General features: G+C 42.3%; 1 protein-coding gene across 2 annotated transcripts in view; it reads left to right on the forward strand.

Moving 5' to 3' along the window:
• COL5A1 (collagen type V alpha 1 chain) overlaps positions 1-22,033 on the forward strand; it is a 260,301-nt gene that overhangs the window by 57,279 nt on the left and 180,989 nt on the right. For both annotated transcript variants that reach the window (XM_075060418.1, XM_032767553.2), the window contains exons 2-4: positions 1,309-1,476; positions 9,309-9,522; positions 10,193-10,355. In XM_075060418.1, coding sequence (XP_074916519.1) covers positions 1,309-1,476; positions 9,309-9,522; positions 10,193-10,355 — 545 coding nt within the window. The remainder of the gene's footprint in view (positions 1-1,308; positions 1,477-9,308; positions 9,523-10,192; positions 10,356-22,033) is intronic.

Raw genomic sequence — 22,033 nt, forward strand, 5'->3', positions numbered from 1 at the left:
GACACACCCAACTCCTGGGTAAGGATTCTGGGTAATGTAGTCAATCCAACAAGCATTTCTTGTACTACACTTAAAAAGACCACTAGAAGGTTGTCGAAACTCTGTGTACACATATTTCAGTTTTATAAAATTTAACTAAAATCTTCATCTGAACCGAAGTTTTGCCTCACCTGATTAACTCAAAACCAAAAGCTTTGCAGATCTGGACAAACTTGGCTTGAGTGTCAGGTTTCTTAACCAAATCAAAAACTCTTGAGTTTTGCGTGGTTTAAGTTGTTACAGAAACGTGCACGGCTCTAGCATTACAGTTATTGCTAAATGAAAGCAGTTGTGCTCAGTATGGTAGCACCCATAGACGTTTTCAGGCTATGGTTGCAAGATTATAACCTGGTTCAAAAAACAGCTAGATAACTTCATGGAGGATAGGCCAATCAATGGCTATTAGCCAGGATGGGCAGGGATGATGTCCCTAGCCTTTGTTTGCCAGAAGCTGGGAATGGCGACAGGGGATGGATCATTTGATGATTATCTGTTCCGTTCATTCCCCCTGGGGCACCTGGCATTGGCCACTGTCGGAAGACACAATACTGGCTAGATGGACCTTTGGTCTGACCTAGTATGGCCATTCTTATGCTGGTTTTGTTGGGTGCTAAGTTATAGCAGTGGGAAGACAAATACGTCATTCTAGGAGAGAGAGTGATGGTTGGGACCTCTGGGGGTCCCTGTGCTCTGTTCCTGGAGGGGAGGGCAGAGGTTTTGGCAAGGAGAGAGGTGAACTGGGGAGGAGATAGCCCTGGAGGGATGAGTCACTCAGTTGGACCAGGGCTGTAGATATTATTCTAGCCATTTGGCATCCAGCTTCAAGCTGACATTGGGAGCAGTCTGTCTTCAGATTTGAAGATGTACAGAATATGCATGCGAGTGATACCACAGATGTACAGTGCAGACAGCTCTTTAGGTTCTATAGTACCTGACCGGAACTCTTCTCTGCTGCGACCAGTAATACCCTGAAGCCTGATTATTGATGATCTGATTATTGATAAGCCCATTATCCTAACTAGCATGAATGTAGATGCTATTCTTATAGATGTGTAAGTGTCTAAACTATTCCTCTCTGTAGTGAATTAGCATCTCAAACCAGCAGCTTGTTCTAATTTTGAAGATGGCATTAGCAATGTATTTGCTATTCATTTATTAGAAAAAAAAAACTATTCTGGTTTAAAACGATTTTTGATGATTATAATGGATCTTTGCAAAAACCGATACTTTTGCCTACTAATTCTGATTTCTCCTCTTTTCTTCTTGCAGCTGAACCTGCAGATCTCTTGAAGGTATTAGATTTTCATAATTTACCTGATGGTATCACTAAAACAACAGGTTTTTGCACAAGCAGAAAATCTTCAAAAGGCGCAGATGTTGCTTTTCGAGTAACAAAAGATGCTCAACTTAGTGCACCAACAAAGCAGTTATATCCTGGTAAGTGAAACCGTTTGATTTGGGACTGCCTACGAAAATATCTGGTCTTTTCCCCCACATTCTAGAATTGCACTGGAAACACTGCATGCTTTTTTCATTTTGTCTGTGTCTGGAAGGGAAATAGTCTACTAGTAGTCTACTCTTTGTGGGAGATATGGACTGCCTAATCATCTAATCATGTTAAAATAGCTACACTCATTTTTTCCTCACTTCATCTGAACGGGGTGGTACATCATCCAGTGAACATGCGAACACTGGCTAATTACATCTGTTCCCATCTCCGCTAACAAGCTGGTGTTTCTCATTATCACAGGCTGGTATCCAGTTGTGAATAGAGACTTGGAAGGCGCAAACATTAAATCAGAACACCTCCCATGAGTCCCAGTTCTTATTGGAAGAAATGTTTAAATATTTATCAGAATCTTATTATAGAAAGAAAATAGTATTGGCCCCCATAAATCCAGTGAGTATCAGGGTGCTTATTAAAAACCAGCTACACTACAGACACATTTTTAATTTTGCATTAGGTGATGAAGCATTACATTTAAAAAGCAAAAATTTCTGTAAACTGAGAGCATGTGGTCTTTGCTTTAAATGGACTAATGAATTAGGGCTGAAACTGTCTAGCTAAAGTACTTATGTGGCCCAATTTACTTTAGTATCTGAGTGCCTCACAGCTGTGAATGTATTTATCCCCCCAGTACCCACACGAGTGAGGGAAGTCCTAGTATTCACATTCTACACGTGAGAAATGGAGGCACAGAGAGAGCAAGTTCATATAGGAAGCCTGCAGTGGAACAGGGAATTGAACTCCCTCTCATGTGTCCGGGACGTGCATGGTACACATAGTGGAGCAGGAGTCATGCCTGATGGTCAGAGCAGGAGCTGGTAGCCAAGAGTTGGAGCCCAGGGTCAGAGGTGGAGTCAGAGGCTAATTGTCAGAGCCATGGATGAGTGCCAAAGTCAGAGTTGCAGGGCCAATGGGGACGGGATGCGGGGTGGGGAGGTCAGACCATAAATTTTGAAAGTAGACATTGAAATTCAAAAAGTTAAAGCTGTATAACCATTAAAACACCATGTCAACATCTCATGTCAAAATATGCAAAGTTAATATCCTTAAATCAAACCCTAATAAGTTCTCAAGCAGTATTTATATTACTTTGCATATCTGTAAATTTCGATTATTGATGGAAATACTTTTTTATAGATTTGTGTGTGTATGGTAGAACGGATGTTTATCCACATTTACTTATAAAATCGAATTCTTCCAAGCCTAAATATTTTCAAGCCAAGAAATGCAGTGTCATCGCCAGTCTGGAATAATGTAAAATGTTTTCCCTGGCTTTGGACATTGTATCCAAGAGCCACATTCAAAAGACGTTTTTCTAGTGTGCATAATAGCTTGCTCTAACCCCTGCACAGTGGGTTTTGGCTTTCATAGGTTTCCATGCTGTGCAATTCATGTGGCACTTTCAGGGACTCTGGGCTTAAGCAGGTAGACAGGATCTTCTGGGCAGTGAATGCATATGGCCAATGCAGCAAAGGGATTGAATAATGAACCTTCTAGCCTGTTAATACAATTTTCTCTTGTCCCAAGGAGAGAGTCTGAGATCCTGGTGGAGTCCTTTATATTGCCCTACCACACTATAATCTCTTTTCACCTACCCTCAAGCCTAAATCGCCTGTTCTACTTACTATTTGAACAGAACTTTAGAGAGCCTGTAGTAATGTCTGGTCCCTCTCATACCCCCGAGAAAAGACACACACACACAGAACAAAGGACCCACACCCAAAACTTCCCTCCACTCAGGGTTGAAAGTATCTTGTCTCCTGATTGGTCCTCTGGTCAGGTGTTTAGTTCCCTGTTTGTTAACCCTTTACAGGTGAAAGAGACATTAACCCTTAGCTATCTGTTTATGACACCTCCTCTCATTCTTGTTTTTCATCCACCATCCTTTTTAGCTCTGATAAGACCTGGATGGGTATTTCCTTGGCATCCACCAATGCAGCTCTTCAGTCACTTGAAGGGCTCCCACTCAGTGACATACTAACGTCCCCATCTCTCTCTCCAAAGGCTCCCTTTTGTCTGTTGCTGGGAAAGCGAGGTTAAGAACTGGGTATCCTGGATGCTGATCCAGAGCACCATGACTCCATGCCAGCATTTCCCTCTGATATAGGTGTTGTCTCAGTACAGCCCCATAACTAGATGTGACTTTAGGTGCCCCCAGAAAATGATTGAGAGGAAATATAAAGATAACAAAGTAATTGTAGAGCAATTTACCACGGGAAATGTGGTGTTTTTTTTGGTGATTTCATGTTACGAAGTGGGTGGGTGTGGGTAAAAACCTTTAAAACATAGCTTTCCCCTCCCGCTATAACGGGCTGTAGGCAAACAGGTAATATTTTTTGCTAATTAAAAGTTTATGTTTTTTTTTAAGATGGTTATTTTATGGGCTTTCCATTCTGCTTCTGTAGTTACAGCCAACAAAGCAGATTTTTTTTTAAAGTGCGTTTGTGTTTTTAAACCCATGAAAGCGAGGAAATCTGCCAAGATGATCTTTCCCCAGCTCCCAAAATAAGTTCTTCAGCTTCCTTGCAAAATCATGTTCTTCCAACCTCATGCAAGGGCAAGAAAGACAGAGGAAGACATTGTCTTTCAACAGCAGCAACGAAAATACAGTAACCTGCATTCCTGTTGCATAATTAATGTTCTCTGCATTATTTGTGCATGTATGTTTAAGGGTGAAACATCCTAGATTATAGCCAGGACATTTCCTCTAGGAGGAAAATGAACCACACCAGAAAAATCAGGGTCCCCTCAGATGCACAAATAGCAAAGGACTAAATTGGGCCCTTAAATAACCATTCTGCTCTGAAAAGTGACTATAAAAGTGGTACCTTCTTATGCAACAGGTCTGGTATTTGTGGGTATCTAGAGTTAGATCTGATGATTTTGGTGACACAGAATGAGTTCTGACTGCTTTTTAATCTATTAAACCCCACGAAACCAGCATGGCTAAGAGAAAATGAGCATGCTTTCCTTCCTCCCCAGCTCATCAGCAGACTTCTTTACTAGGCTCCAGTTAGTTACACCTCTGCAAACTCCTTTGGGGAACTGCCCAGGTATCACCAAGGCTATGTTCAGATGACAATAAGGTTGTACAGGTGTCACTTAAAGGTCTAGTTTTGCCTTAATTACTGGCCATGCCTTTTGAGAAGGAAAGAACCCAGTCCTACTCCACAGACTCGAGTCTGGTGGTTGTAAAAAGATGTTTCTCTTCGTTAATGGACTGCATTTGACACAGATACCATGAAGGAGGGGGAGAGGGAGAGAAGACAGAATCTCCACTGTTCAGTCTTTACAGCTACCCGGTCTCTTTTCAGTGCCCATGCACTAGTGTTAAGGGACAACCTATGGGATCATGGGACGTGGCTGTTAGGTGGAGTTACAGCACCCTAACAGGCATTCACAGACCCATTATGCCTTGTTCCAAAAGTCAAGCTGCCATGGTGGAATGTGGATCTGTTCTGTTCCCGGAAAATGAAATGCCAGAGCATGCTGAAGATGCTGTCTCCGAACTACTCACTTGCAGCTAATTGTTTTGGCATGGAGATGGCTGAGTGCAGAGGAATAATCTGTGCCTCGCTTGTGCCCATACCGTACTCCTTCCCCCTTCAATGGCCTTTGAAAAGAACCTCTGAAGATCGGGCATATTTCAGTGGACACTGCCCCATCTGTAAAATGGTTAGTTTTCATGCTGTCACTTGGACAGCACAGAGGCCACCAAATGCTTTATGCACGTCCATGATGTTCTGTCCCATGCCAAATCTGGCATGTTATGCGGTAAGGTGCCTATGAGGGACAGGTGTCTGTTGATGCTGTCCAGCCATTGGGTTTTAGTCCTTTTGGGGCTGAGGAGCATCCATTTTTCCATCCTGCTTTCATTAGGTCAATGTCTAAGATGATTCTCGCAGGGCAGTTGGTGGGTATTTGGAGCAGGTGACCATATCACCTAAAGGGGGTTGGATAATCATTTTGAGAGAGTGGGACCTGTTTAGTTAGCAAACGGTTACCTGCGTTTGCCTTGGGTAGTATGAAATCTGTAAAATGGGGACATTAATATTTAGTTAACTCACAAGCATGCTTCCAAAAGCAGTTTTTAATGATTTGAGCTAGAGAGGCACTCAGCCTTGAGGGGATATTGATACAATGGGCAAAATTCACTACTGGTGTAATTCCCTTGATTGAAAAGATGGGTGCTCAACATTGTTCAGCATGAACATCGTTGAAAATGTAGAATGGTGTATAAAGGCTTGACCCAAAGCCTATTGAAGTCAATGGGTGTCTTTCCATTTATTGCAATAGAATTTGGATCACGTCTTATGTGCTATTTTGTTATTATTTTATTGCATTCTGAACGGAACCCCCTCCACATATCATTGGATAGCCTGGATCATTTCTAACCATGACAGGAAATGCATTGTTACTTTGCCAGGGTAACAGAGCAATAACAGAGTCATGTCAGCCATAATTTATCAATTATGATTATTTGAGCTGAGAAACACATTGCCATGGAGACATTTTAATAATAATAAAACCATAAATTAAAAGCAGCGTTTTAATGATTTGGCAAGTCATTGAGGTTGAAAAGTTCTGTACGGAGGGTTCATAATGAAATTCTCCATTTTTATGGATCATTTTGGATGTGAAGTATTTTACATAAAAGACCTCAAATTGTTCTCCATAATTGTAACCAGGAAAATGTCTGCATTTGAGTTGAAACGGCAGTGATATGAGTATACAGGGAGAAGGAAGGAGATGGCACAATTCATCCTAGGGCAGGCACAGTTATCTCATACCTTCATTTCTGGGACCATGTCTTGGCTAACATAAGTGTAGGGACGGGGATCAAGCACTGGGCTTAGTTCTCCACTCTGTAACAATGGTTTTACATTAGGGTAAATTCATTAAAGTCAGTGGGGTTAGGTTGGCATAAAACCCGCGTAACAGTGCAGGGAAACAGCTTCCTTATTACATCTCAGTACTTTTAGGGAAAACTGTGTCCTGGTCCATATCCACAGCTGGTTTAAATTGGGTGCAACCCCCTTGATTTCAATGCCGCTGCATCCCTTTACATCAGCTGAGGATCTGGCCCCATATTCTTTGTTGAGTTACTTTTCAGAATTCTGATCAGTGGTATCCACTTGCAGATGGTATTACCAAAAGGATTGATATTCACAAGATGAGCCAGACCGTCAACTGGAATAAACTGCCCTTGTTCCAGTCAAGTCACCAGCTTGGTGGACTTGGTGACACTCCTATGCTGAATGAAAATACAGAAACTTGCATTCCTGTTGCAAGTTACTGTATTTTCCATTTAAGTGCATGGGCTAGACCTCTGCCTGGGGGCTGAATTTCATTTCACACCTTGCAGGACAGTACTTGTTTTTCTTTGTTCCAGGCGTTCTGTGTGAATTTGGTGGCTTTCTGCTTTCTCATTTGTTCTCTGTTTACAACTGAGTACCTAGAGTGGATTTTAGGTGCTAAAGGAAATGAGAATGAATGAATGAAAGGAGTTTTATGCAAAGGAACTGGCAGATGCAAATTCCCCAGGACAGTGGAGACAATTATCTGACAGTCTCTTTCTTATGACTTCCTTGCCTCTGTGTTCAACAAGTCCTGCTGTGGTCTGATACACTCCCTACACTTTGAATAAGGCCCTCTGTAGCCTAACTAGGTCAAATCCCTCATTCAGCCCTGGGGCATCCTTTAAGAAAAGCCTGCAGTGGGGCAGGAAACCTGTGTGAAGTTACTGGACACTTGGGTTAACATTTTTGTGGTTTAGATAGCTGTGAATTTACAGCTTAAAAAATTCGCCACAGGGCTATTACTTCCCCACACACTGCCAGGCACCACACAGAGATGTTCACATCGCACACATGACCCATCACAGCAATGCCCTGTTCCATTCTGGCACTCCTGTGCTTAAGATTTCCTCAGTGGATAAGCGCAAGAGGACAATTATGTCCTCCTTTGAAGGCCTTAGCCCAAGGAATAGATACTCTTGCCAAGTGATGTTATATGGTTAGAATACAACATATTAAGATGACAGAAATACACACATTTCATAGTCTCTTTCTCTATAATAAGCTAAAGAAGTGCCCCCTCCTGACTCCTCCTTTAGTTAGTAATTCACACCCCCTGCATATTGGAGGAATTAATTTTTGGAGATAGACATGGGTTTTGTCATTTGGATTCATCTCTGGAATCTGCAGTGCTGCTGATGGAGAGAGAGGCAGAAAACCAAACCAGCCGCAGTTTCAGGTGCCAGGAGGCATCTTCAGCTGTGGCAGTTAGAAAACTCTCATGTGCTGCCTTGGAGCCTTGGGTTCAATTGATCTGCAGTCTCTGAGGATGGAACGCACTCCTGTCCAAGTGACTGGATCGAGCCTATGCACCGCGCCAGTGAAGCCCTGTTTTCAGGGCTTAATTACAACATGGGCATTGCAAGAATAAAGACAGGATCCCACAATATCATTGTGCTCGCTTTCCTGACTCTAATCACACTTTAATCCCCATGTGAAGGGGAGGACATTGGCCACGGTATCGCTGTGGACGATTGGCATGAGAAGCTGTCTTTGCCACGTGCTTTTCAAAGCTCAGTCAAACCAAAGTCTCCATTTTATTGTCGGATTTATTTTTGCTTTTAGATTTTTGCTGCCCATGCTAATGTGGTGAGCCAAAGCCACAGAATGCTCTGTTCTTACCTAAATAGACAAAATAGACAAAAAGTGATTAAAAAAGCCCCAGCAAAACAGCACAGCACCTAATACATTGCATGTGTCTACTTAACAGGGGACATTTTTATAAAAATAAACCCTGAGTTTCCAGCATCTCTAGACCCTGTGTCACAGCATATCTTGTTCCCTAAGAAGTTCCAGGGCATACCATGGAACGAAGTGGCATAAACGCCACAGATTTATACCCATCGCTTGCAGTAGCAGCATCTTAGTGTCCCATTGGAGGTCTCCCATCCAGCAACATTGAGGCCCTCCTCTGGTTAGCGTGGGAGTTGGAACGTGGCACAGTTGTAGTTTCAATGGTAAAGACTGAAAAGGGCTCATTGATCATTAATGAATGATCCCTAGCAAGGTTGACCGCTGAACTGGAAGACTGACTGAGCCCTTGGAATAGAAAACTCTTTTCCATGGGAACTGCTTTTCACCAAATTTTCTGCTATCGTCTCCCTGGGCTTAATCTAAGGGAACCAGATGTCCTGATTTTATAGGGACAGTCCCGATATTTGGAGCTTTGTCTTATATAGGTGCCTATTACTCCCATCCCGATTTTTCACACTTGCTGACTGTTCTCCCTAGCTTAATCACATAATGGCTCCTAATCACAATTTGCTGTGTGATTAGGTGGAGCAGTTGAGCCTTCAGACATATCCCTCCCCTTCCTACTCTGCAAGGATCTTTGTAGCTCCATGTTGTCTGAAGCCATTGTACTGCTCCATTATCGAGTTAGAATCGTGGTGTTGCGGTGGTATCCATACACAACACTTTGTTGTTTTACATACACAACACTTTGTTTACTGGCAATGGAGCTGCCGGGCACATTCCTGTAGGATGCATTGTCCCCATCCGCAGGTAGCACTGACATAATTGTCTGCCATGGGCAGCAATTTGGGGATTGTTAATATGGACAAATCTTGGAAGGAGGCACAATTGCTGGTAGTTTCTCCTCTGTTCACCGGGTTGCAGAATGTATGAATTGTGTGCACACCATCACATCCAAAAGACCAACTAACCCCTTTGACTTTCCACTTCAGCTTCGGCCTTTCCTGAGGATTTCTCCATTCTGTCCACTGTAAAAGCCAAGAAAGGAAGTCAGTCCTTCTTGATCTCCATTTACAATGAGCAAGGGATCCAGCAGATCGGCATGGAGATAGGTAGATCTCCTGTATTCCTGTACGAAGACCATACTGGGAAGCCAGGCCCAGAAGACTATCCTCTTTTTCGAGGCATTAACCTATCAGATGGCAAGTAAGTGCAGTGTCATGTCTTGAGAACGTGGTGCACGGTAAAAGCAATCATCAGTCTGTATGAGAATCTATAAGTATTGCTAAGTGTGTATTAGATGTATATCCTATGTATATATTTTACCAGTACTCTGTCTTAGCTAACTGAGCTTTTCCATTCTGCCATATAAACAACAAGTGTGCAAAAACCCCTTGAACATTAGTGAAATATGAGGCACTTCAGGTCAGTGGGGACTTGTGGCTATAGGGATGACATTCCCCCTGTGCAAAGGGCTTACACAAACCTGTGTGACACTCAAGGTTCATGCAAATCACCCGGTGTTGGGCTTAAGGAGGATAGAAGAGGGGGATGAGGGGAAAATTGGGGCTCCACTTCTCCCCCCAATGTGCCGCACAACTGTGCAGGGGAGACTCCCACTCTGAGTGATTAGGAATCAAGTGGTCCTACCTGTTGCCCCAGCCTTGTGAATTCCTCTTTTGGGGATTTAAATGATGCATGGACCTTTTACCAGCCCTCTGCCTATCAGTGAATTTCACTCCGATTGGGGACAATGATTGCCCCATAGTTTTATATCAACATCCTTTCATGATCAACTACTTGTTCTAAATGGTTGGCTCATTAATAAAAGCAGAAGGCTCTCTTTAACTAGTTCGCGGGCTGTGTTATTTCACAGATGGCACAGAATAGCCATCAGTGTACAGAAGAAAAACGTCACTTTGATTTTGGACTGTAAAAAGAAGGTGTCTAAGTTCTTGGACAGAAGTGAGCACCCCATCATTGACGTGAACGGCATCATTGTGTTTGGAACCAGGATATTGGATGAGGAAGTCTTTGAGGTAAGACACGGACGTAAGCAGTGGCCTGGGGGTGAGAAGGAGATGCAGTACAAAGCCTTTGAGCTGCTGTTCTGATTGATGAATGGTTTATAAAACTCATTGCTGGGATTCATCATGGGGCTTGGTTTTTTTGTCTGTTTGTTTGTTTGTTTTAAGCCTAATGGTTAAATCCAGGGTAGGACGTTATTTATTGGATATAATGTCTATTTTAATGATCAGTGATCAGAATTGTGGGCCCGATCCTCAGATGGGTAAATTAGCCGATTCCAACAGAGTAACACTGATAAATCTAGCTCTTAGAGAGTTTGGGTTTTTTTAATTAAACTGCCTCTGAATCTGGCTTTCATGTTCATATGATCCTGTGGAAGGTAAAATTGGGATTTAGAAGCTGGCACTGGAGGGTCTTTCTCAAGCAGTGCATGCATTTGAAACTCAGCGGCTAGGCTGAATGCAATGTTTAAGCAGAGTTCAGTAGTGTAAAGCCTATAAATGGACTGTCTGGGCCAGTTAATAGAGTGGCTTCTCTTAAAATCAGAATCTTATCCCACTTGGCTGAGAATCATCACATTTTATAGAGTCCCATTTTAGCTATTTGAAATGGGTTCTGGGAACCTTTCCCCTTGCTTGTCGGTGTCATTTAAATCAGGCTGTCCTTCCCTTGCTTTGATTCTGGTCAAGAATACAAACAAGGAGTCTGTGTTTCTGCAATTTCAGGACATTGTTTTGCCCTAGTGTGTGGGTCAGGGCTCTGACCTTAATAACAGTGAGGTTTCCATTCGCTCCTGCTTTGTGGTGTTTGCTGTGGCTTGGAAGTGAAGGCTGAGGAAGGAAATTACTTGCTTAGCACAGTGCTGCTCTCAAGACTATAAGGCCTGGCTAGGAAGAGGTGCTACCACTTCCATGGGCATGGCCTTGAACCCTGATCCTGTGCCCTAAGACGCAACAAAGCTGTTGCATCGCTGGACTGAGTGGATGCCTCCCTTCCCACCCACAGCCGTCGCATAGGAAAATGCTAGGTAAAGCTGGGTGAATAATTCATGAAGAATTTCAGCAAAGTGCTGCCTCTTTTTCCAGTCACAAAGTGTCCACAAGCAGAGAGCGGCTTTCTCTTAGTACTGTTAGAAGTTTGAAATTATTGGCCCAGTGGTTTCTGTAAACAATTCTTCGTCTGTGGAATAGGCCTCTGAGCATTTGCTATTCAGGGTTGTGACAGGCAGTTTATGAGTTTAGTCAGATATGGGGGAGATGGAGATCTGTGATTCTTTCCATAGTTCAGCAGCTAGACTGATATGTGAACATCACAATAAACCTCAGTCAAGCTGCAGTTTCAGAGATCCTGTCTACTCTTTTGTCTGTATATGTCCAGGAGTATTGGATTCTCATTTGCACAAGTATAAATAAAAAGTAACGCTATTGAAGTCAATGGAGCAAAGCTTTTTGTAGGTGGATGCAGAATTAGGCCCATTACGTTTCGCAGCTCATCCTTCATTAGTTTATTGCATTTGTTTGGAGCTGGAGTTGAGTGCGCTTCATGGAGCAAATTGAGCATTGCATGCAAGGTTCCTGCAACAATATGAATAATTATGGTTCAGTGAAGTCACCTCTAGTCAGCACTGTGCTATCTGTGACTTGAAAAGAAAGTCCTATGGCTGTTTAATGTTACTTACGTTTGGAAGGTCTGCTGTAAACAGTGCAAAAATACATTGACCCAACATCACTAGAACTCAGCTAGAAGAGGGTTATGACTGTATCTCTAACTGCATTAAATGAATAGACAATTCCTGGGAAGATTAACAATTAAAGGGGAAAGTAAAAGCTGGATTTAATGGGCACTGAAGTTGTTTTTCTAAAATGTTGGATGTGCTTCCAGAAAAAGTCAGTAACCAGACTGAATGCTGCATTTCAGCAGATTTGTTATGTAAAGCAGAGAACTTTACTGGAGACCTGGCCCTGTGCACTTAGTAGATCCTCTTGAAGAAATCAGAGTCTTATCCAAGTTAGGTAAGAAGCTCACATTTTTATAGGATCTTTTTTAGCCATTCAAAAAGACATCTCCTCCATTGTTATAAAACAAAACAAAAGCACACCCAACAAAAAACCCACCTGTGAAGTAGCCTGGTGAAAAGGGCTCCTGGGTGGAATTGCATATTCTGTTTCATTTCTCATTAAACTGTGAAGGGATCCTCCATGGTAGTCAATCTATGGGCTGTCTGGTGTTGATATGAAACTATGCACAACAGAAGATGAATAGGACTGAAGTCATGAGGTTTTCTTTACTGTGCCAAAAGTTTGACATATCTCCAAACAGTCTGGCTTTAATTGTCAGCTGGAAATAAGACTTCACAGCCACCTTACTAAACAACAAGAACGTACATTTTTGCAGCTGGCAAAGCATTGCCAATTCCGCTATCAGCCTTTCACAGGTCAGACATTAGTGCCATCAGTGGTAATGAAGTGGTCTTGATTGGAGCAGATTCATGGGACAAACGGACCCAGTGCTTCACTTAGCCAACAGCAAAGGAGGCTGTTTTGATGGTGCTGGCACGGATTGCAATATACATGTACCAAATGATTGCAGACACAGAGAAGCCCAGAACTATTATTATAGCAGAAGATGACAGTTTATCAGAACACAAAAGCCTTCCCCTCAATATATGCTTTTCGTTTATTTTTCCTTTTTGCCTTCTCTGCCTAGCAAGCAAGATATTTCAACATGCACACACACAAACATCAAGATGCCAATAGCTATAAATTGAATGTAATTAAAAGGTTTCGTGAAGGCAGCAGACTGTAACCTAATTTCCTTCATTTCTCAGTAACCTAATTTCCTTCAGTCATCTCTCCCCCCCCCCCCCCCCCCGCGCAAGCTGCAGCTCTAACCAGAAAGTATGTCTGAAGACAACCTTGGTTTGGGGCAATGGGAAAGAGATGTGAATCATTTTTAAAAAATCACATATTTCTAGAAAGTTTCTAATTTCTGGGCCCTGAATCCAATTACAATGAGACTGAAGCTTCTGTAGCTCCTGTAGGTAAAATTTTCAAATCTCAGGGACCTAATAGTAGATTTTAGGTGTTTTCTGCAGCTGTGGAGTTTTGTGGCTGTTACAAGTTGGTAGTTTGCGCTGGGAACTTGGAATGACCCAGTTAACTGGGAGTGGCAGCGTTTGGAGGGCTTAGGGCCTAGGCTGTCTTTGTTTCAACATGGTTCAGTGGGAGCTGAAAGTTAAGAGAGTTCATATTATGTGCTTGTCTGAGTCTTCATTGGGACGAACAAATTTTTGTTTTGGAAGCTGAAATTACTTAACTCAGAGGTGAACAAGGGTCACAAGCAAAGTGGAGCATGAGCAGTGTATTATGAAAAGGGTGACTTTCCATCACATACTGTGTCAAAGAAATTGGTTTAGGGGAGTTTCACAATATTTCTCTAGCACAGCATTCTTCCAGTGGAAAAATGACTTCCTCTCATTAAAATTCAATCAGTTCCGAGGCTGTGTGGATCTCTCTATAAAGCCCTCTGAATGATGGGTAGGCTTGACAAGGGGCCAAGCCCACAGCCAGGTTACACAAGTTAAGTTTTGTGCTGCTATGTTGTTCAAAACAGATATTTACAAATGCTCAGAAATGTCAGGACAGGCTGTCACGCTGGTATTGGAAAGTGGCGGCTGGCCTCATGCTGGGAATGAGAGGATGATGTTATGAGACAGCAAAGTACCTTGCATGAGAGAGAGAGAGAAAAGAAATAGCCTACGCAGCAAGATAAATGCTTCTGTTTTTTCTCCTGAAATATAGTAACCAATGTTCCTGTAGCTTCAGTAATACTGAAAAATAGAAGCCACGTTGCCTCTACCTCCCCTGGTGTTTTGTTTGCTAGGGAGAATTTTTTTACATACGTTAGAAATGCAATGCTTTTTTATTAGATGCAAATCCATCTGTGAGCCAAAGGTTAAGAGCAGAGCTTATTGGAATTCACTCTTTCACCCCAACCCATAAAAAATTGTGACTTTTTTTGTGAAAAATCCATTTTTTTGGCTGAAAACCAAACATTTTAATTCAGAAATGCTGCTGTGCGTCCTCACAGTAGTTATAGTTCAGATGCCTCATGTTCAGATTCCTGTCAGTGGAATGAGCTTCCTGGCTAGGCCACAATTCCCATAATGCACCCCAATCTCTCTTCTTGGTGAGCTGCCATCATGCATGATGGGAGTCCCTTGGCTTCAGGAATCCTGTCAGCTCTGGTCTTTGTTTTTCATGTGCATGGATTATGGGGAAAGGGAGAAACTCTGATGTTTGAGGACTCTGATCTGGCCAAATGTTCAATGTTTGGCGCTGATGCTGCTTTCTCAAATGCTGCATTTGTGCATGTACCATGGATAACTGTGTGCACGCCGGGCCAATGCTAGAAGTCCTCATTCAGTTTGTACTTTTTTTTCACATACAAGGCTGCCATGGACTTCAGTGTGAGTTTTGCCTGGGAAGCTTGGCTTTGTGTGCCACTGTACTTATATGGAATGTTATGCAACAAAGTCCTCAGTGCCATTGCTTGTGTAGCCCAGAAAGTGTGTGCTGTTGCCAAGGAATTTTCACCTTCTGCAGCAGCCATTGCTGGGTTCGCTGGAGGGCAATGTCCTCTCTGGGCTCTTCCTTTCCCATCAGGCTGCAGGGATTTGGCTGGAATGTTGCCTCACTTGACCAGCCAAGGATTGGCAAGGCTCTGACCTTACCCAGCTGACCGATGGGTTGCATGCTCCAGGATCGCCCTGATGGCATTACTCAGAGGGATTCTTTTGTTAGACTTGCCATGTGTTTTGGAAAATCAGCTAAGCTAAGCTGAGGGACCGTGTCATTTTAGTTTTGGAGAACAAGAAACCCTAGGAGGAAAATAAAGTTTATCCCCCATTATTCTGTAAGGTTTATGCACTAGGTTTCCTTCCCAGAGGTGGCTGTATTACAGAAGTGGATGAAATGATCCAAGCCCGTACACTTCAGGATCTTTCTGAATGAAATGTGCTACAGGATGGCATTGGAACCGAATACCATGGCCATCAATGGAGTGGATCAGATTAGAGAGAAAGAGCATGCAGTGCCTTATGAAAAGTCCTACAAAATTTAAAAGAAAATGATCATCTTTGTTTAGGTGTTTTTGAACCAGTCTATAGAATGTATTAAAGAACTGTATCCCTGCAAGAGCGTGCTATTTAGAAGACCGCTATAAGAAGTATATCATTTGCTATTCAATTTGGTGGGCTAGATTCTAATGACACTGCATGATTAGTAATTCAACTACACTGATCAACGTGACTATGCTAGGTGTAACTTCTTGTGAGTACTAAAGAAGTTCTATTTCACAGAATCCTATAGGGTTCATAACTATTAAATTTTGTAGGGCTTTTCCACAAAGAGTATGGTGGTGTTATAACCATTAAACATGCTTTTCTTGTTTTGTCATTGTCTTGTTAGAGTAGATCATAATGTTTGGTTCTCAAGATTTCAGTGCTAAATGAAGTTAGTGGGTAACATTAGTACACAGAAAAGCCCTACATCTGTATATGTTGTTGTTAGGCTTAATGTCTTTTACAGTTGGCATCTCCAGAAACAGAATGAACTGATTCTGGCCAGCTGAATATTTTAACTGTATCTCATTGGTCTAGTCGGCTCTGTAACACCAACCGTTCCCTTCTCAGGCTGCCAAACAAGGTGCACAAGAAGTCAGAGGATTTTGTGCATCTACATACCTTGCCCTGCCAAGGCAGGGAAATTGTGAATGGCTGATGCGTGGGGACCAGCGGGAAAGTTTGTTATTAGCTAATACTAACTCTTTGTCCTGAGATGAGAGGTGCTGTGCTGCCGGTTTTGTGGATGATACTAAAAGGATGGTGCTTTTTATTCCTTTTCCTGATTTTACTTTTACTAAGAGTGCTAGTGATATCAAGACATCAGAAATAATGGGAAGGCCTTTTGCGCCAGGTTAAACCAGAAAGTCTGGGCAAGATGCCAGATGGGCCTTTAAGGTGTTGAATGTTTCAGGGAGCAGCAAGATGAAAGAAAATAGAAATGTCAGTGTTCTTAGCTGAAACCTTGGTGCTGTTCAGGTGCTATTCTGCTATCTCATTGAAATGCCAGTTTACCTTTAATCCTGTGCTTTATTTACACTTAAAAAAATGTCTGCTGAAGTAAATAATGCCTGCTTTAATCTCGCAGTATTCATGGTTCCTCGAGAGTCCCTTCACTCATGCTGGATTTTTAGCATTTCAAACTTGAGAGATGTGTCATATTTGAAGATGCTTACCTGGATTATTTTTGCTACCCAATCGGCCAGGCTGGTAGCTGGCTACTAAATTAACGCAATGGTTTGGTTTGGTTTCCCGCGCTAGCGAACTGAGCTATGGAATCCCGACTGTGAAAGCTCACAAGAGTAATTGGCTATCTAATAGGAAACAAGGTTTAGCGGTTAGAGGATGAGACAGACTCAGGACTCCATGGTGTTACTCCTGGCTCTAATAGGTTTCAGAGTGGTAGCCGTGTTAGTCTGTATCAGCAAAAACAACGAGGAGTCCTTGTGGCACCTTAGAGACTAACACTTTGACTTGGGCGTAAGCTTAATTTGTTAGTCTCTAAGGTGCCACAGGGACTCCTTGTTGTTCAGCTCTAATACTGGGTCTTCAGCAAGTATGGAACTTTATTATGCCTCTGTCTTCCAAAATGGAAAATAATAATACTGCTATCCTCACAGCGTGGAAAGGATGGTTAGATCATTTATATTTGTAATCTGAGAATCTCTGGATACTTTCCAGAGGGAAAATATGATTTATAAACAGGGCCCCAGCTACAGGGTTTGTATCGTAGTCAGATCTGGATCCACGCTTCCCTAAAGTTTGGGTCTCTTCTGTGTTCCTGTTTGCCAAAATCTGTCATACGAATATGAATGGAAATTGTGATTACAGAGGCAGCACAGTAGGAAAAGGTACTTTTCTTTTTAAGTCCAACAACAAAGGCCCAGTTCCTGTAAAGCCTGACGTACGTCAGTTGCACCGTTGATTTGAAAGGGTATGTCTGCACTTGAGCTGGAGGCATAAATTCCAGCATGAGGAGACTGAGCTAGCCCAGTAAAAATAGAGGTGCAGGCATGACAGCGCATGCGTTGGGAAGGGCTAGCTGCCCTGAGTATGATCCCATCTGAGACACTAGGCATGCACTTGGATGGAGAGCTCCTCTCACAGCTACGTTTAGTGTGCTAGCTCTGTCGGAGCTAGTGTGGGTATGTCATCTCAAGTGGAAATTTACACCTGCAGATTGAAGTCTGGACATACCCAAAGAGACCCCCAAGCATAACATTGAGCATATGCATACATTTTTGCAGGATTTGGGTTTAATTCAGGGGGCCGAAGGAAACTTGGTTGAACTCTTGCTTATTTGCTTTATATGAGCCTCCGTAGAGGGGTTTTATTTTTTAATCAGAAATGTACTAACCTAAATTTCTCTGTTAGGATGAACCACAGAACCATACTCCTGTGTATTTTTCACTACTGCAGTAGACTGCTGCAAGAAGCTAATTTACAGCTCTGGCTACTTGCTTTATTGGTCCTGCCAACTCTGATTTCACCTCTTCTGCTGCAAAGCCTTTAAGGGAATGAGAGGGGAGTCAACATTTTAAGTCCCAAGTATATAGCATGGCGTGGAATGATGGAAGATAAAACATTCTGAGCCAGCCTCTTTTGGGGGCTCTTCATTAAACATATCTATAACTCTCCCTGATCTCCTAGTAATTCATGATTTTAATAGTTGGATTTCTCTTCACTTGATCCACTATTGTTATTTCAAGGGAGCCTTTCTGGTGCAATGGTGTACTCATAGCATATGGATTAAATCACCAAGTTAGGCTCTTTCAGAGTCGCAATGGTGCCTAGAAAATGTCAACAGCCATCTGAATGTCTGTCACTGGAAAGGCGCACGATTAACGATGAGGTTTTTGTGCCACAATCCAAGCAATGTTGTCAATCCAATCAAAGCCAAAACATGTAATATTTGGCCTCACTTGGCGAGAGCTTACATACAGGATTGCCTTACAAAGAGAAAATGTCTCGTTTTGTCAGTGTATGTATAATAGCGAGAGCTGTATGCAGTGCTAAAGAAAAATTATGACTTTTGCAAATTGTTTTCTGGTAATGTGGACTTCGGATTACTTGTGTATGAATACCTAAAGTGACACCATTTCATATTACTTGAATGAGCCTATAAAGGTTAGGCACCTGTGGAAGAGAGAGTCTTAAGATTTGGATGGAAACATTAAATTAATTGTCTCTTACTACACACACATTTGCTCAGACTCTCCATTTCGTTTAGATTTACTGGAGGGTTAATGGTTTTGAACTCTGGGCTTAAGTAAAGCTTTGCGATTGACTGAGGCAGTCTGTGATGCACAGGCCTGTCAGTAATGGTCAGAGAATGTCAAGATATAGGGCTTTTTCTTTGTACTTCCTGATTTTGAGTTATAAAATCCATGCAATAATCTGTATAAAACACTCCATGTTGTCCATGTGTGGATAAATACTGCCGCTCTTTGGGGCTCAATTCCTCTTGGCCTTTGTGTGCTTATAGTGCCAGTTGAGGCATGCCTTATTGTTCAAGCAGATCATAAAAACACTCTTATTAAGGCATAATAATTAAGTGGTGGATAGTTTACCTTTTAATGTGGCCAAGTTGTGTGCCTAGCCTAGCAAAGTAAGTGATCTTATTGCTATTTTCCTCCTCCCCCCTTCTCTTCTCTTGTTTACTATCCTCACTTGCTGCATTTTATTTTAAACTAAGCCCTAGTCCTTGCAATAAGATCCGCATGGGTGCATTGGTCAGCTGGCATGGATCTCATGTCCATGTCGGTGCCTTGAGTGGCAAGGCTCTTCCTCAGGGCAGGGGATGTCTCTTAATGTGTGTCTGTGAAGCAACTGGCACAATCAGGATTCAGTTGTGATTAGGGCCTCACAGTTCAGATCATACTTATGTGTAACTGTAACAACGCATAGAAAGAGAAGGGAAACTTGTCAAGCCATTAAAGTGCAGAACTGGAAGAGAGGAAATTAGAGCTGGCTGAAAAGTGGGTTGCCACTTTCACAAAAAATGCCAGGAGAAAATTGATTCTTTTTAGTCAAAGTTTGAATGTTCTAAAACATTGGACCAGTGCTAGAGGGAATCAGGCTTTTGTGGAATCTTGGGAAAGTCACTTAAGAAGTCTTCATTTTAGAATGCCCTCCTTAAAAATAGTGATACCTACTGCTCAGATCGGGGGCAGGCGGTGGGAGAGAGGTCTAACGGCTGACATTTTCAAATGCACCTAGGTGAGTTCTGAGTACAAGTCCTTCTTACATTCAATGAGACTTTTGGGGGAGCTTTTCAAAGGCCCAAATGGCATTTAACTCCCATTTAAAGCCTTTGGGAGTTAGGCACCTGCCTGAAAATTTGAGTTTAAAGATCTCCTCGATGCTTCTAACTCCTTTTGGTGCTTTGAAAATGTCATCCTAATGCATTAATGTTGTTAGAGTGCTTTAGGGTCCTCGGAATGAAGGTGCTATTGAAAGCGTTATTACTGTATTTATTATCCATACCAGTGATACTCAGACCTCAGTGGTTCAGGAGCCACAATTAGCAATCAGCATTACTCAGAAGAGCCACAGTAGTGTGAATTCATGGTTTCATTTACTATTTTATATATCTATTGTGACAGACCCAAACCAGTGGGGTACAGAAGTCTGGTAGAGGGCAAATATATTGGTCACTGGATGAGTAGTTTTCTGTTCCCTGAGTGACCAGAGCAGGGGCTGCACTAGAGTAATTAGGAACCTGCTAGAACCAATTAAGGAAGACAGGCTGATTAGAACACCTGCAGCCAATCAAGACAGGCTAATCAGGGCACCTGGGTTTAAAAAGGAGCTCACTCCAGTCAGGGGAGTGGGAGCCAGAGGAGAGGAAGTGCATGTGAGGAGCTGGGAGCAAGAGGTGCAAGGAGCTGAGAGTGAGAGGGTGTGCTGCTGGAGGACTAAGGAGTACAAGTGTTATCAGACACCAGGAGGAAGGTCCTGTGGTGAGGATAAAGAAGGTGTTTGGAGGAGGCCTTGGAATAAGCCAGTTAGTTTGGTAGCTGTCATGCAGGTCTGTTATACAGGAGGCACTTAGACAGCTGCAATCTACTGGCGCTGGGCAGTGACCCTCATCATAGAACGGTGCGGACTCGTGGGTTTCCCCAGACACCTTCACAACTACTGACAGTACATATGAATTGCCCTCAGATCTTGATTGGGGAAAATGATACTGTGAGGTGAGTCCAAGATCTGCCAATACATTAGCGCAGACCCACCACGGTCATGAGGAGGAACTTTGTCCACACATTCTATAGATATTTACAATTGTTTCTGACAGCAAATGAAAATTGATCTCAAGTATTTACACAGTTGTTAATACATATGTAAAGCATACTGACTGGTTTTAATAATTAAATTCTACATCAGGGTTTACAAATATGTTCTGGGCAAGACCTCAGGAGACCCATTTAAAAGAGCCAGAAACTTGGTTGGCTTGAGCTCTAGCTGGATCGTTTCTCGCCTCTACATATTTTGTGAACGTGGTATAATTCGCAAACAACCATGCTGCACACTTTCATTTTGGAATATTGCTAATTGGAAAACAACAATATAGTAAATTACTTGGATAGCAGGAAGTTTAAGCCTTAATTTTTGCTTCACTAGCAATCCACGTGTGCTCAATACAATGGTAGCAATGCAGTGATGATCTCCATCATATTGGAGGAAGTCGTAAATATGTTGTGAAGCCTCGTAACGATGGGAGGAAGCGTGGGGAAAACAGTAAGATCACTCTATGATGGGCCACAATAGTAGCTTTACTGTCCTCTCCCCTCTTGAATATAGTGATCCAGAGTTAGTTATGATCTGTCCTGGGATGCCGCATCCTTGTGCTGCCTCTTGTCTTCGAATTCCCGAGGTCGAAAAGGATGTCTCCTACTGAGTAATCATGCCGCTGTTGAAGCTTTCTTAAATAATGTTTCTTGAAAGTTTATGTTCAGAGTGTAAGTTAAACCTTCATCTTCAAGCTAATTTCTGACACCAAAGGGATTATAAGACTTTGCAGCACAAATTCCTGTATGTTTTACTCGCTGCCATTTGCCATGGCAGAATATTTGCAATTTGAACACTGGCTGTTTGCAAAAAGATGACACTGAGGCTCATTATATTTTATGGATCTATAACATTAGGATTTAGAAATCGTTATTGCTTATTCAGCGATGGTTTTTCCATTTGTAATTGCCACTCTGTGCTTTATAATGAGCGAGAAAGAGAGAGAGTTTAGTCTGCTATCCATTGGAAATTATGGATGATTGCAGGATTCTGATTCTTCACCTAGAGCGATGATGTAATTTTTGGAAAACTGTCCATTTCTGCAATGACAATCATCAAGGTATTATCATGGATTTTCCTGATTTGTATGTCCCTTGAGGAGGGAGAAAGCAAAAGTGCTCTGAATGGAACAGGTATGAAAAGTGATCATGATGTTATTAATATAAACACTTGAAGAAGAGTGCAATTAAGCATGTTTGGGTTTTGAGAGCGCTTTTCAGTTTAATACAACAGGTTAAAAGCTAAAAACTCTGTTTTTGTATTTCTAGTTTTTTCAGT

Source organism: Chelonoidis abingdonii, chromosome 24 (assembly GCF_003597395.2).
Source record: "Chelonoidis abingdonii isolate Lonesome George chromosome 24, CheloAbing_2.0, whole genome shotgun sequence".
Lineage (NCBI taxonomy): Eukaryota > Metazoa > Chordata > Testudines > Testudinidae > Chelonoidis > Chelonoidis abingdonii.